The sequence below is a fragment of the Colobus angolensis genome, unplaced genomic scaffold (genome assembly GCF_000951035.1).
Source record: "Colobus angolensis palliatus isolate OR3802 unplaced genomic scaffold, Cang.pa_1.0 Scaffold194, whole genome shotgun sequence".
Lineage (NCBI taxonomy): Eukaryota > Metazoa > Chordata > Mammalia > Primates > Cercopithecidae > Colobus > Colobus angolensis.
Window position 1 is genome coordinate 1,564,076 of NW_012115088.1, and position 14,556 is coordinate 1,578,631.

The 14,556-nt window shown below is 37.1% G+C and overlaps 1 protein-coding gene across 1 annotated transcript in view; it reads right to left on the reverse strand.

Annotated features, from left to right (window-relative positions):
- PPP1R42 (protein phosphatase 1, regulatory subunit 42) overlaps positions 1–14,556 on the reverse strand; it is a 73,736-nt gene that overhangs the window by 46,649 nt on the left and 12,531 nt on the right. The window contains exons 2-6 of the mRNA XM_011940910.1: positions 12,135–12,234; positions 9,213–9,425; positions 6,018–6,184; positions 4,569–4,707; positions 2,311–2,427 (exon numbers count right to left, since the gene is read on the reverse strand). Coding sequence (XP_011796300.1) covers positions 2,311–2,427; positions 4,569–4,707; positions 6,018–6,184; positions 9,213–9,341 — 552 coding nt within the window. The 5' untranslated portion in view covers positions 9,342–9,425; positions 12,135–12,234. The remainder of the gene's footprint in view (positions 1–2,310; positions 2,428–4,568; positions 4,708–6,017; positions 6,185–9,212; positions 9,426–12,134; positions 12,235–14,556) is intronic.

Here is a 14,556-nt window from a genome sequence, read left to right on the forward strand (position 1 = left end):
TTGGGTCAGGCGCAGTGGCTCACGCCTGTAATCCTAGCACTTTGGGAGGCTGGGGCAGGTAGATCACCTGAGGTTAGAAGTTCGAGACCAGCCTGGCCAACATGGCAAAAACCCATCTCTACTATAAATACAAAACTTAGCTGGACATGGTGGCACATGCCTGTAATCCCAGCTACCCGAGAGGCTGAGGCAGGAGAATCTCTTGAACCAAGGTGGTGAAGGTGGCAGTGAGCCAAGATCACACCACTGCACTTCAGCCTGGATGACAGAGTGAGACTCTGTCTCAAAAAAAAAAAAAAAAAAGGATTTAGATGTTGGTCATTAGATAGAATAATCAGCAATAATGAAGGTATTTATTTTGGCTGCACATTTATTCTGGGTATGCATTATTAACATGGTCTAAGAGTAATCATGTAGGCAAAACAGCTTTGTCTTAATGTCATGCAGAAAAACCTCCTTTGGGATCATTTAGAGGCTAGAAGTTTTGCCCTGTTATCAAACTCCCCTTTCTCTGTTTGGAGTTAAAAAGCATAATAGAATAACTCTTTAAAAGTAATGGCCATTACCAGGCTGGGTGCAGTGGCTCACGCCTAGAATCCCAGCACTTTGGGAGGCTGAGGTGGGCAGATCACTTGAGCTCAGGAGTTCGAGACCAGCCTGGCCAACATGGTGAAACCCTGTCTCTACTAAAATACAAAAATAAACCAGGCATGGTGGTGCACATCTGTAATCCCAGTTATGCAGGAGGCTGAGGCAGGAGAATGACTTGAACCTGGGAGGTGGAGGTTTCAATGACCCAAGATCACGCCACTGCACTCCAGCCTGGGCAACAGAGTGAGACTCCGTCTCAAAAAATAAAATAAAGGGCCGGGTGCAGTGGCTCATACCTGTAATCCCAGCACTTTGGGAGGCCGAGGTGGGCGAATCCCCTGAGGTCAGGAGTTCGAGACCAACCTGGCTAACCTGGTGAAATCCCGTCTCTACTGAAAATATAAAAATTAGCTGGGTGTGGTGGCAGGCACCTGTAATCCCAGATACTCAGGAGGCTGAGGCAGGAGAATCACTTGGATCTGGGAGGCAGAGGTTGCAGTGATTCGAGATCTCACCATTGCACTCCAGTCTGGGCGACAGAGACTCCGTCTCAAAATAAAAAGAAAAAAATAAAATGTAAAATATATTTTAATTCAGAATTTATCCCATGAATGTCTTACATTTTTCATATTGTAAGTTGAAACAACTAACTGAGTTGTGCTTCCTAAGGTCTTCTTATTTTAAACATTCACCTGATTATTCAATGGCATTTTAGATATTTTGAGGAATTCATTTGTGCTAGAATACATATATTTATTTTCATAATTATCTATTGCTTGTAGCAGCTTTGGGATGAACCAGGTAATAGATCTGAATTTGGAAACAAGGTCGATGTAACATTTTTAGGGTCACCAAATGGCTGTGTGGAAGTAGTTCTGAAACAAAAGCTGTTTTGGGAGAAAAAAGCTCATTCTTCTTCCTGTGGTTCGTATGTCAAGAAATTATACCACAGCTCATTGCATTGCCAAACTAGAAACTTTAAGGTCATAGCAATGGCTCAACTCATGGATGACTGTTTCGAGGAAGCCTTCTATAGCCCTAGGCTGAGTTAGGGCTATCACAATACTTATAAAAACAGTATCATATTGTAGTCTCATTACTGGTTGATTGGTTGACCTTGTTTTCAAATTCTTGAAGATCAAGACCATATATTCCTTCCTTTGTTCTACGCTGAGTAGTATTAGTGCCTGACAAATATGTAGATGGCCAATACATATTTGATTAAATGAATAATTGAATGAATATGGCATGATATGATATAACATGACATTAATATAGCTGGTACAAATTAGAGTAAGTTCAGTCAGAATAATTTCAAGTACTTCCCCAAAAAGAAGTAGCCAAGAAAGAGTTCAGGTCTAGTCATAGTTACTAGAAACTCATTCATTGGGAGATCAGGCTTAAGGGGCAAGAAATCTAGTCTCTAGAAGAAAAAGTTTGATGGGAAAATAATGCAAAGAAGAAATACTTACCTTCTCAGAGAAACTTTTATTCTGTTGGTGAAGGATAGAGGTATTGGAGTATAAAGGAGGAAACTAAATAAGAGGACAGAATTATACACATAAATACATTAAGAAGTAGGGATTCATTAGCTAATTTTAGAAAAAATCCAGAGTAGTTTCTAATGTGATGTATTTATTTTATAGCTATTTCAAAACACATACTTTTCAATCATAATTTCATGTAAATATCTTAAAAATTAATTTCTCTTTACACTACCTTCACATGCAGAAGTTGGTTGTCAATGGCTATGAGCTGATTAAGATTCTCCAGTATTTCTAAGTCTCTAATGTCATCAATATTATTATTGCTGATATTCAATATAGAGAGGGATTTCTGTAAGAAAAATAACCAAGTTAGCATTAGTAAATAGTCTAAATACTTTATATAGGAACCAGAAATCCTAATCTTTGAAAATTTTAAGCTTGATCAGTTCAGGTTGTTTTCCTCTTTAGGCAAAAACATCAAAAGCCATGAAATCCTTTTTATTGCATTTTTTTTTTCAGATGAAAGTTTGAGAACCCCAGTATGTCATATAACTTACCCTTTCTCCCTATAATTCCTCTATAAGTCATATTTTTCTTTTCCAAGATACAAAATAAACTTATAGAATAAAAAAGCCAAGAATCAAAAAGCAAAGAAAGAAAAAAAGATGCCCCCATAAACAAGTAACACAATATAGAAAAAATGCTTACTGTAGCTTCAGCAAATTATCATTTCGTGCTAAATATTACTAACATTTGTACTTACATAGGGGCTGGGTGCGGTGGCTCATGCCTATAATCTCAGCACTTTAGGAGGTGAAGTGGGCGGATCACTTGAGGTCAGGAGTTCAAGACCAGCCTGGCCAACATGGCGAAACCCCATCTCTACTAAAAATACAAAAAATTAGCTGGGCATGGTGCCGCACGCCTGTAGTCCCAGCTACTCAGGAGACTGAGGCAGGAGAATCGCTTGAACCTGGGAGGTGGAGGTTGCAGTGAGCAGAGATCACACCTGGGAGACAGAGCAAAACTCCGTCTCAAAAAAAGATTATACTTAACATAGGAAGAAATAGTTTTTGTCTTTATTTTACTAAATAGGAAACATGATCAAGAATAAAATAATATCTGGTTTTTATTTTTCTCTCTACCTGTCTATATGGTTTTCTCCTATCAATCCATATGTTCAGGAACTACTTAAAATAATAATTAGCTAATTAACAGGAATTTCAGTATTGTTGTAACACTATAACACTAAATCAGAGTCATCTTACGAGGCTTAGGAATCTCTGCCAAGATGGAGTCAATCATCGCTTCATGGCCTTTTGGCTAAGATCAAGTGCAGTATCTGTTCTTATTAGTTTAAGTTTAAAAAAAACATGGAGGCATCCATGCACAGTCAACCTTTAGAAAAAATATTTCCTGATACTAAAGTATTGGGAGAACTACCTCTTAATTTTTATAAATTTGGGTCAAAATCCATCCACTATCCTCTATTTCTGGGCCCTCTAAAATAAAACTGATGAGGCTGGGCACGGTGGCTCACACCTGTAATCCCAACACTTTAATCCCAGACTAGCCTGGCCAACATGGTGAAACCCCATCTCTACTAAAAATACAAAAATTAGTCGGGTGTGGTGGCGCATGCCTGTAGTCCCAGCTACTTGGGAGGCTGAGGCAGGAGAACTGCTTGAACTGGGGGAGGTGGAGGTTGCAGTGAGCAGAGGTCGTGCCACTGCACTCCAACTTGGGTGACAGAGTTTATTTTTATTTTTAAAATAAAAATAAAATAAAATAAAACTGATGAAATCTGTAAAACAACTACCATGTCCCATTTATGTCCCTTGCCCCAGAATTAAAGTTAGCCTATCCCAATAAGTCTGTTGTTTTGAGGATTAGCAGGAGCCTAAGTGGTACCCTCTGGCTTCTCAATTTATTATGGCACCTCCATCCAATGTGACTGGTTTCAGGCGACACAATTAGAGCCCCAACCCCAGGGCTCCCAGGCCTACATAGTTCTGATGTGGTAGAGCTGTATGTAGTGCAATCTACAATCAAATCAGGATCCCGGAAGAAAACAACTTATTATTACAATGGCTCTCTACTATATTGTTTAAAAGTTTCCAAATAATTGCACATTCCTCTCTCCTTAGGCTTTTTCCTAAAATTTAAAATGTTGAGCCGTGATAATCACCAAGCTCCACATTATGAATGAATGAACATCTGTATTAGAACTTCAGTTAACATACCTTTTCACATTCTTCTTCTCATCCTTCTAGTTACCCAAAGAGGCAAGTTTTATTATCCCACTTTATAAATGCTGAGTCTTTGAGATTGTACCTGAGAAAATCAGCTTCAGTCCTCAGATAAACTCTGAGCTGGCCATATAAAATGCAGAGGATGTACAATGTCCAAATATACCTTCACCACATTCCTGTTTCATTATAACTTGTTAATCACTATATTCCTTGTCAAAATATTCAAATGTGAACTTACTGCCAGAGAATGAAGAGTTCTTGGATCAAACAGAAGCTTTTCCCCGAGGGGAAGCCTCTGATTCTCAACATGAAGCTCTCTTAGTTCTCCTAATCCTTCTAAACCTTCTATGACAGCAATGTAATTGCCTCCCAGATACCTGCAAAACATAGACATAGTTCTAAATAGACATTCTGAGAATGTCATGGTTTTTATTAAGCGTGACAAAAGTGTAATAACAAAATCATTGAGCTGAACAAAATTATAAATGAGGAATTTTGTGTTATATTAAATCTATGAAAGGTTGGTTTATCTAAATGAGAACAAATTATATTCTTACATTTCATTTAGTCTAGAAGTACATTTTTTTGCTTTTTTAAAAAGTGAGCAAATTGTAATAGTTATTATCAAACTATCTACCAGGGCTCTTCGAAGAGCCCTGGTAGATAGTTTGATAATAACCATTTCTGTGTTGTAGGTTTAAAAAATGAAGATTTCACGGCTAGACACAGTGGCTCACACCTGTAATCCCAGCACTTTGGGAGCCTGGAAGTTTAAGACCAGTCTGGGCAACCTAGGAAGATCCCATCTCTAAATAAATAAATAAATAAGCCAGCCAGCCAGTCATTGTGGTGCATGCTTGTGGACCCAGCTACTCAGGAAGCTGAAGTGGGAAGATCACTTGGACCTAGGGCATCAAGGCTGCGATGAGTCATGATCACGCCACTGCACTCAAGCCTGGGTGGCAGAGCGAGAATCTGTCTCAAAACTAAGAGATAAAAGGAAAAATGAAGATATCTGGGCCTAACCCCTGGAGATTCTAATTTGGATATGTAGGTTGGAACCCAGTGCTCTTCATTTTTAATAAGCATTCACCAGCCAACTCTTGTGTCTCCATTCTGAGGCTTTTAGCCGGTTCTTTGAGGAGCATGATAGTTATTCCAGTCTGGGAAATTGGATCCACCAATCTTCATTGCCTAATTATAATCACTATAGGCAGTAAATGCCGTTTTACAATCAAGTTTACATCAATAGGATCAATTATATGACCCAGATGGTATGAGATGTGTGATTCTGAAAGGCACATAACTCATCTGGGTTCCATGGAAACTTCTTTTATCAGTTGAGCCCACATGAGGATGTTTTAAGTATCCCTATTAGCCCTTAAGACAACCCTTCCCCAGAATGAAAAGTGTATCAGGCTTAATAAAACACAAATTATTAATATTATATGTGAAACAATTTACTTCTTGTTAATAATAGTACGAGAAAATAGAAATTGAGGTCTGTTCCACAAAACCCATGTGGGAATCATATGCTTATTTTTCATATAAGTATGAAATCATATCAATTTCATATTCAATCTACTTTTGGAATTTAATGCAAAAAATGGAAATGCCTTCATGCAAAAAAGTATAAGTACCATAATCATAAAAATCAGATACATTATTAAAAAATAAAAGCACTTACAGTTTTTCCAGTTTCTTTAATGACCTGAGGTTCTCTATACATGAAATACAATTGTTTTGTAGGTACAAGTGGGTCAGATTTGTGGCATAATTCAGGTTAGTGATTTGACTAATACAATTATCATATAAATATAAAACACTAAGATTTTTGCAAAGAGAGAGGTTTTCCTAAAAGGGAAACAAAAACATGTTAAATGTAATTTCTCCTGAAAACTTAAGTTTGTTTTTAACAAAAATTTTCAGTTGATCATTCTGCAAATTTCCCTAAGGTTAATATAAGAGAACAGTATTTCTCTGTTCTTGGCACAGTTAAAACAAGACTAGACTGATTACAAAAGAAATTCTGTAATATTTTTTCTTTTTTTAAGAAATTCTGTAATTATATCAATAAAACTGGAATTGTTAAGATTTTCCCAGAGCAAGCAATTTTCCTTGGAAGCCATTAGGCTCCTCTGGAAGTTGAAACATTGAATAAATTATTGTCTCAACATTACAAATAGGGGTTAATATTTCTGTAGGATTGGAAGTCAACTATTGTGGTTTATAATACTGAAAACTGGAAGTCATCTAGATATCCAGAATAATAGATTAATTTTTTTGTTTTGTTTTGAGATGGAGTCTCGCTCTGTTGCCCAGGCTGGAGTGCAGTGACACGATCTTGGCTCACCATAACCTCTGCCTCCTGGGTTCAAGCGATTCTCCTGCCTCAGTCTCCTGAGTAGCTGGGACTACAGGTGTGCACCACCATGCCTGGCTAACTTTTGTATTTTTAGTAGAGACGGGGTTTCACTATGTTGGCTAGGCTGGTCTTGAACTCCTGACCTTGTGATCCACCTGCCTTGGCCTCCCAAAGTGCAAGGATTACAGGTGTGAGCCACCGCACACAGCCTCATACATTAATTTTTAAAAAACTATGATAATGCTATCAAAAGAAATACCGTAGAACCATTAAATATCCTTTTGTTTCTTCAGTAATATCTAATACATAGTTAAGTGAAATTCATAATATGTAGTTAAGTGAAAATAGTACATTTAATATGACCCACTATTGTAAAATTATATGAATAAAAGACTGAAAGGATATTACCTAAATATTAAAAGTGATTGTGTCTGAATAGGATTACATTCTTTCTTTTTATATGTATTTTATATGAATAAGAACACCAATTACTTTTTTTTTTTTTTTTTTTTGAAACAGGGTCTGCCCAGACTGGTGTCAAACTCCTGGGCTCAAGTGATCCTAGCGCCCCAGCCTCTCGAGTAGCTGGGATTATAGGCATGTGCCACCATGCCCAGCTACCAGTTACTTTTGAGATAAAATAATTAAAGGTATTTTTTAAAAGGCTGCCATTTCTTGTGTCATGGCAGATCAGCCTAGAGTAAATAGACCAGTGGTGAAGTTCTGCTCAAAAATTTCTCAGCCTTAATTAAGTTAACTTCTTTTAAAATACAGCTATGTGTTGGAAACTGTAAGTTTAGAAGTTATTCTCATTTTAGTGTGAATTACTTTAACCAATTTGCCTTCCTTCTATCAAAGATCATCCACCCTGGAGGAGCACTGATTGATGTGAGGACAGAGTATGAAATAGGGACTTTACTGGGGCTTCTCCAGAGAAAGTAGTCTTATATGATATCATGAAGTAGAGAGTTCTGGGCAACAAAAGAGAAACATGAGGTTTGGGCAAAGGAATCATGGGAAGAAGGATCACCAGGAAACAAGAAGGGGATCTAGAATGGGAGCTGGGTTGGGGTCCCTACAAAAAAATCAAGTATTTAATTGATCATTTTGCCTGGGGCATTAGTATTTCTTTCATTTGTTCAATAAATATTTATTAAGCATGTAATATGAGTCAGGCATTGTAATGGATGAGGGATTTAGAGTGATGTGAAACAATAGACATGATTTCTGCCCTCAGGTAGCTCCTGGGTTTCCAAGAAAATTTATCTCACCTGTAGTCTAGCATTTACTGTAGACAACAGATACCAATACAGATGGCCTAAGAGTGTTATTGCAGCCTTTAAAGTTTCCCAAATTACAGCCAAGAATTACCTTAGTGCTGAGAAAATGTAGTTTCAGATTATATCCAGATAAACATAAACTTGTCTGATGTAATTGACCCAGTATAACATACATTTACATAACCAGTTAAATTATGTGCAAAAAAGATTTCACTGTTAAACTCTTTTTTTCTTGTGTGAATTTTAATTTTAATTTCCATAGTTTTGGGGGTACAGGTGGTTTTTGGTTACATGGATAGGTTCTTTTTTGAGACATAGTCTCACTTTGTTGCCCAGGCTGTATTACAGGTATGACCCACCGCGCTTAGCCAGGATAAATTCTTTAGTGGTGAGTTCTGAGATTTTAGTGCACCCTTCACCTGAGCAGTGTACACTGTACCCAATATGTAGTCTTTTATCCCCCACCCCCTTCCCAACCTTGTCTTACTGATAAACTTTTGAAATATGGTACTCACATAGTTACTTCTTAACATTTTGGTATACTTAAAAAATTCATATTTCAAGGTTTTACAATAATACAAAAGTAATTATTGTCTATGAAATTATTTCCCAACATACATTTTCAAATCTAGTTTGCTACACTATACAGTGTTGTAGGAGAACAGTAATACAAATATTTAAAATGTATATATTTAAAAATCACAATGGTATATTTTATAGATTTAATTTTAACAAATTTAATATCACAAGTAGGAAGTTAAAATAAAAACACAATATAAAGCTTACTGATAAAAACAAGTTAATAAGGCCAAAAGTGCGGTGGCTCACATGTGTAATCTCAGCACTTTGGGAGGCCAAGGCAGGCGGATCACTTCTTGATCTCAGAAGTCTGAGCTCAAGAACTCAACATGGCGAACCTGGCAACATGGCAAAACCCCCCCATCTGTACTAAAAATACAAAAGTTAGCTGGCCATGGTGGCACATGCCTGTAATCCCAGCTACTCAGGAGGCTGAGGCACAAGAGTCACTTGAACCTGGGAGGTGGAGGTTGCAGTGAGCTTTGATCATGTCACTATATTCCAGCCTGGGCAACAGACCGAGAGAGATTCTACCTCAAAAAAAAAGTTGATAAGAATAATGAAAATATAGTTAATATATTAGGTATGCCCCCAAGCCAATTCCTAAACTTTACATTATTAATTATATAAAAATAGGAAATAATTTCAAAGTTCTTACAATTGCATCTATATTTTTGTCTGAAAAATTTATATGAGTTATTTTCTTCAGGCACTGTGAAATGGTTTCTTCTTTTCGGGGTTTAAGATTGCTGTTTCTGGCAATTAGATCCAAGGTCAGTCGAACCATAATTTCTTTATAAATCCAACTCTCAGCAAAAGCTCTGTTTTGATACCATGTCAAGAAGTAGGTTTAGGTATTATTTCCAGCTTTCTAAAGATTAAAGAAAAAAGCATGATGATTATCATAGCAATTTAAGGAAAAGTTATTCTGACTTACTCTTTAAATAATTCCCTTATATGAAACTATTTGATAAGCTAGTTTATAGACATCTTTAGGGGCACCTGAGGTATTTTCTAAGTTTATAGACTTAACTTCATAAAAAGATTTAAAGCATCAAAATTAAACGCACAATACTCATTACTCATTCACTTTTAGTTTTAAATCTTTTCTTCTTCCTGAGTAGCATTTGAATCATTGCAAGTACTCTTTTTTCTTTCTTTTTTTTCTTTTCTTTCCTTTTTTTTTTTTTTTTGAGATGGAGTTTCGCTCTTGTCGCTCAGGCTGGAGTGCAGTGGTGCGATCTCAGCTCACTGCAATCTCTGCCTCCCAGGTTCAAACGATTCTTCTCTCAAGCCTCCAGAGTAGCTGGGATTACAGGAGCGTGCCACCACGCCCAGCTAATTTTGATATTTTTAGTAGAGATGGGTTTTCGTCATATTGGCCAGGATGGTCTCGAACCCCTGAGCTCAGGCAATTGGCCCGCCTCAGCCTCCCAAAGTGCTGAGATTACAGGCGTGAGCCACTGCGCCCAATCTATTTTTTCTTTTAAGAGACTGGGTCTCATGTTATGGTTCCCAGGCTGGCGTGTAGTGGCTATTCACAGGCATGTAGGCATGATCATAGTCCTCTGCAACCTTTTTTTTTTTTTTTAAGACTCCGTTGCCAGGCTGGAGTGCAGTGGTATGGTCTTGGCTCACTGCAACCTCTGTCTCCTGGGTTCAAGCGATTCTCCTGCCTCAGCGTCCCAAGCTGCTGGGATTACAAGCACGTGCCACCATACCCAGCAAATTTTTGTATTTTTAGTAGAGATGGGGTTTCGCCATGTTGGCCAGGCTGGTCTTGAACTCCTGACCTTGTTATCTGCCCACCTCAGCCTCCCAAAGTGTTGGGATTACAGGCGTGAGCCACCACGCCCGTCCCACTGCTTTGTTTGTTTGTTTGCTTGTTTGTTTTTAGAGATGGGGTCTTGCTCTGTCTCCAAGGCTGGAGTGCAGTGGCGCAATCTCGGCTCACCGCAACCTCTGCCTCCTGGGTTCAAGCAATTCTCTGCCTCAGCCTCCTGAGTAGCAGGGATTACAGGTGCCCGCCACCATGCCCGGCTAATTTTTGTATTTTTAGTGGAGACAGGGTTTCACCATCTTGGCTAGGCTGGTCTTGAACTCCTGACCTTGTGATCCACCCACCTCGGCCTCCCAAAGTGCTGGGATTACAGGCATGAGCCATCGTGCCCGGCCTTATGAGCATCTTTTAAAGGATTATTATTCACTCTTGGAGTCAAAAAGGCCCTCAAGGAATATCCTCCAATGTTCTCATTTCACAGGTGAAGAAACTAAGTCCCAGAGATTTATCTTAAGCTACTCAAGCTAGTGACAGTTGAGAAAGGGACCAGGTCTCTTGGCTCCTTTTCCCATAGTACCCACAGAGACCATATGTCTGAAACCCCTAAATCAGAACACATGGTGTGAAAACCTTAAGTACACAGGACAATGGTACAAAATACTTGAAAATGAAGCTGGCCTAGAAATTTGTTTTATTAGTACGACCATAATCCATAAGAGGCAACATAATCCAGGGGATTTTTTTGTTTGTTTTTTTGTTTTGTTTTGTTTTTGAGACGAAGTCTTGCTCTTGTTGCCCAGGCTGGAGTGCAATGGCACGATCTTGGCTCACTGCAACATCCGCCTCCTGGGTTCAAGCAATTCTCCTGCCTCAGCCTCCCGAGTAGCTGAGATTACAGGTGCCTGCCGCCACGCCCGACTAATTTTTGTTTTTTTAGTAGAGACAGAGTTTCACCATGTTGGCCAGGCTGGTCTCAAACTCCTGACCTCAGGTGATCTGCCCACCTCAGCCTCCTAAAGTGCTGGGATTACAGGCATGAGCCACTGTGCCCGACCAATCCAGCTTTTTTCAATCCACATTTGCCTGGTTCAAATTTTGGCTTCATCCCTTACTAGTTAGGCATCTTGGGCAGGTTACTTCAATTTCTTACAAAATAAGGATAATAATGGTCCCTATTTTCAAGGGATAATGTGAGGATTGGTGAAATAATCATTATAGAGTGTTCTGCACAGTACCTGGTACATAAGTCAATAAACATTTGCTATCATTATTATTATTATGTTACTGGTTTGTTCACAGATAAGGTTATCTTAACTGTCTCACTGGAAATATATCAGGACTGTTAAATATGAGAAACATGCTGGGGGCGGTGGTGCATGCCTGTAGTTCCAGCTACTCGGGAGGCTGAGACAAGAAGATTACTTGAGCTCATGAGTTCCAGGTTAGAGTAAGCTATGATCATGCCACTGCACTCCAGCCTGGGTGACAGAGGGAGACTGTCTCTAAATAAGTAAATAAAATATTGTCATATATTGTCTATAGATTTGAGGTAGCCCATTTTTTTCAATTGCTGAGGAAGTATAGCTATTTAAGTGATAAATACCCCAGTTTCCCCAATTGTGCTTCACATTCGTTTACTACAAATGTAACCAAAAATGCAGTTTAAAATTAAACTTTATTCCAGTGTATATGGAATTTAACCAACCAAATACCTCAATGTGTACAATATTCTGTATGTGAAATCAGTGCTTAGGAGGAAAAATGAATTCAGTAGACTATAAATTAAATTTATATACTCACACATTGTCATTACCCAGGCTATGTTATTGTAAATTGCCCACAATAAAATATTTGAAGATATGGAATGTATTCTTAGACTCTTCAAAATGCAAAGTACAACCTACAGATTAAAATTATAAAATCTTAAGCCTCAGCACTGAGCAGAAAAAAAAAAAAATCTTCATAGATTTTTGAAATTTGCATATATCTGATTATTTTTATAACAAAATTTTAAGCTTATTATTGACTTTTCAGATCACATTTCAAATATGATACTATATTCTGAACAAAGTATCTAATTCAATTAAAATAACATTAATATTGCCTTGAAAATATTTCATAAAATATTTCACAATTAAAGTATAAGAATAGTATAACACCCATGGACCCACAGATCAGCTTAAAATATAAAACATTACAAATACATTTGAAACCCCTGTATACCTTTCTTCCTCTTCATTCTCTTAAATTTAGAATTTATCTAAAATTTAGACTATTCATGTTTTTATGCTTTTACTACAGATGTATGTATACCTAAATAATATATAGTACTGTTTTTCACAATTTTACATGTCATCAATGATATTAATATTATTCTGTCTTCAGCTTTCTTTTCTGCTTTATGTTTTGTATGTGAGAGTCATGTGGGTTGATGTGTGTAGTTCTAGAATATTTACTATACAATATTCCATTGTAAGAAATTAATTTTTCCTAATGACTGATCTTTGGGTATTTCCTTTTTTTTTCATTTTTACAATGTTGCTTTTATGATTTCGTATGTATCATTTAGCACATGTGCAAGAGCTTCTTTAAAGTTTAAAACTAGGAGTGGCCACTCTGGGTTGGACATTTCAACTTTACTATATATACTGCCAAATTTTTCTCCAAAGGAATTTTACCACTGGCAAGTAAAAGAGTTCCCACTGCTCTACAATGCAGCCTGCACCATTGTTGGCACCTGATATTGTCAATCTTTAACTTTTTGCCAAGCTGATGGGTATAAAATGGTATCTCATTACTGTGTGTTAATTTGCCTTTCTCTACTTATTGAGAGACTAAGAGTATTTTCCTGATTATTGGCCATGTGGAGTTTCTCTTCTGTTAATTGCTATTTCTTATATTTTGCCCATTTTTCCCACTGAGTTCTGCTTTTCTAAGAAATTGGTAGAACACACACACATTTCTATTACATACTAATATTTCATTGATAACATGTGTTGCAAATGTCTTTTCCCAGACTGTAGCTTGTGTTTTCTTTTCTTTTTCACTTGTTAGTTTGCTTTTAATGGTATCGTCTAAAAAACAGAAACTTTATTTTTTAATATAGTCAAATGTATCATTATTTTTCTCATGTTTTGTGCTTTTTGTGGCTTATTTAATAACACCTTCCCTACCTTAATTTCAGAAAAAATGACCTATATAGTCTTCTGAACATGTTAAAGTTTTCCTTGATGCATTCTGGTCTTTATCTAGAGTTGATTACTGTGTAGGAAGTGAGATATTCAATATTTTTTTCCTTATGGAGAACCAATTACCCCAGTACTTGGTGTATTTTCTCTTCTATGGTTCTTTTCTCTTGCATTCACTTATATATTTATCCCCATGACAACACGGTCTTAATTAGTACAGATTAATAATCTTTCTCTCTACTTGGGTTATTCTTGGTCCTTGACTCTTTCATATAAATTTAAACATCAATTTTTCATTCCATGAAAAGTCCTTTCATGATTTTGTTAGGAATTGCAAATTTATAAATAATTCATGAAGCACTGACATTTCTCTAATATCAAGTCTTCTTTTCCATGAGTATGGTAAGTCTCTCCATTTCGGTAGTGCTAATTTAATGATTTTCAGTAGTTAAAAATTTTTCTTTTATATTTAAGGCCATGCATAAGTTTTTTGTTTTGTTTTGTTTTTTTCATTTGTTTGCTTGTTTTTGAGACAGGGTCTCGCTCTGTACAGTGGCCTGATCTCGATTCACTGCAGTTTCCATCTCCAAGTCTCAAATGATCCTCCCATCTAAGCCTTCTGAGAAGCTGGGACTACAAGCCTGCGCCACCATGCTCAGCTAATTTTTGTATTTTTAGTAGAGATGGGGTTTTGCCAAGTTGCCAGGGGAATCTCAAACTCTTGGGCTTAAGCAATCCACCTGCCTCAGCCTCCCAAATTGTTGGGATTGCAGGCATGAGCCACCATGCCCAGCTCGAGTTTTTATTTTTGAGTTATTGGGATCATGTATTTTTGTTGATATTGCAAATGCTATTCTTTTAGAAATTATATTTTCTGTTTGTAGCTACTGTATAGAAATGCAGTATTTTTAAAATATTGATTTTATATCCAGCAACACTGGTAAGGACACATTAATTTTATTTTATTTTTTATTTTTTTAATTTAATTTAATTTTTTATTATTATACTTTACGTTCTAGGGTACATGTGCATAG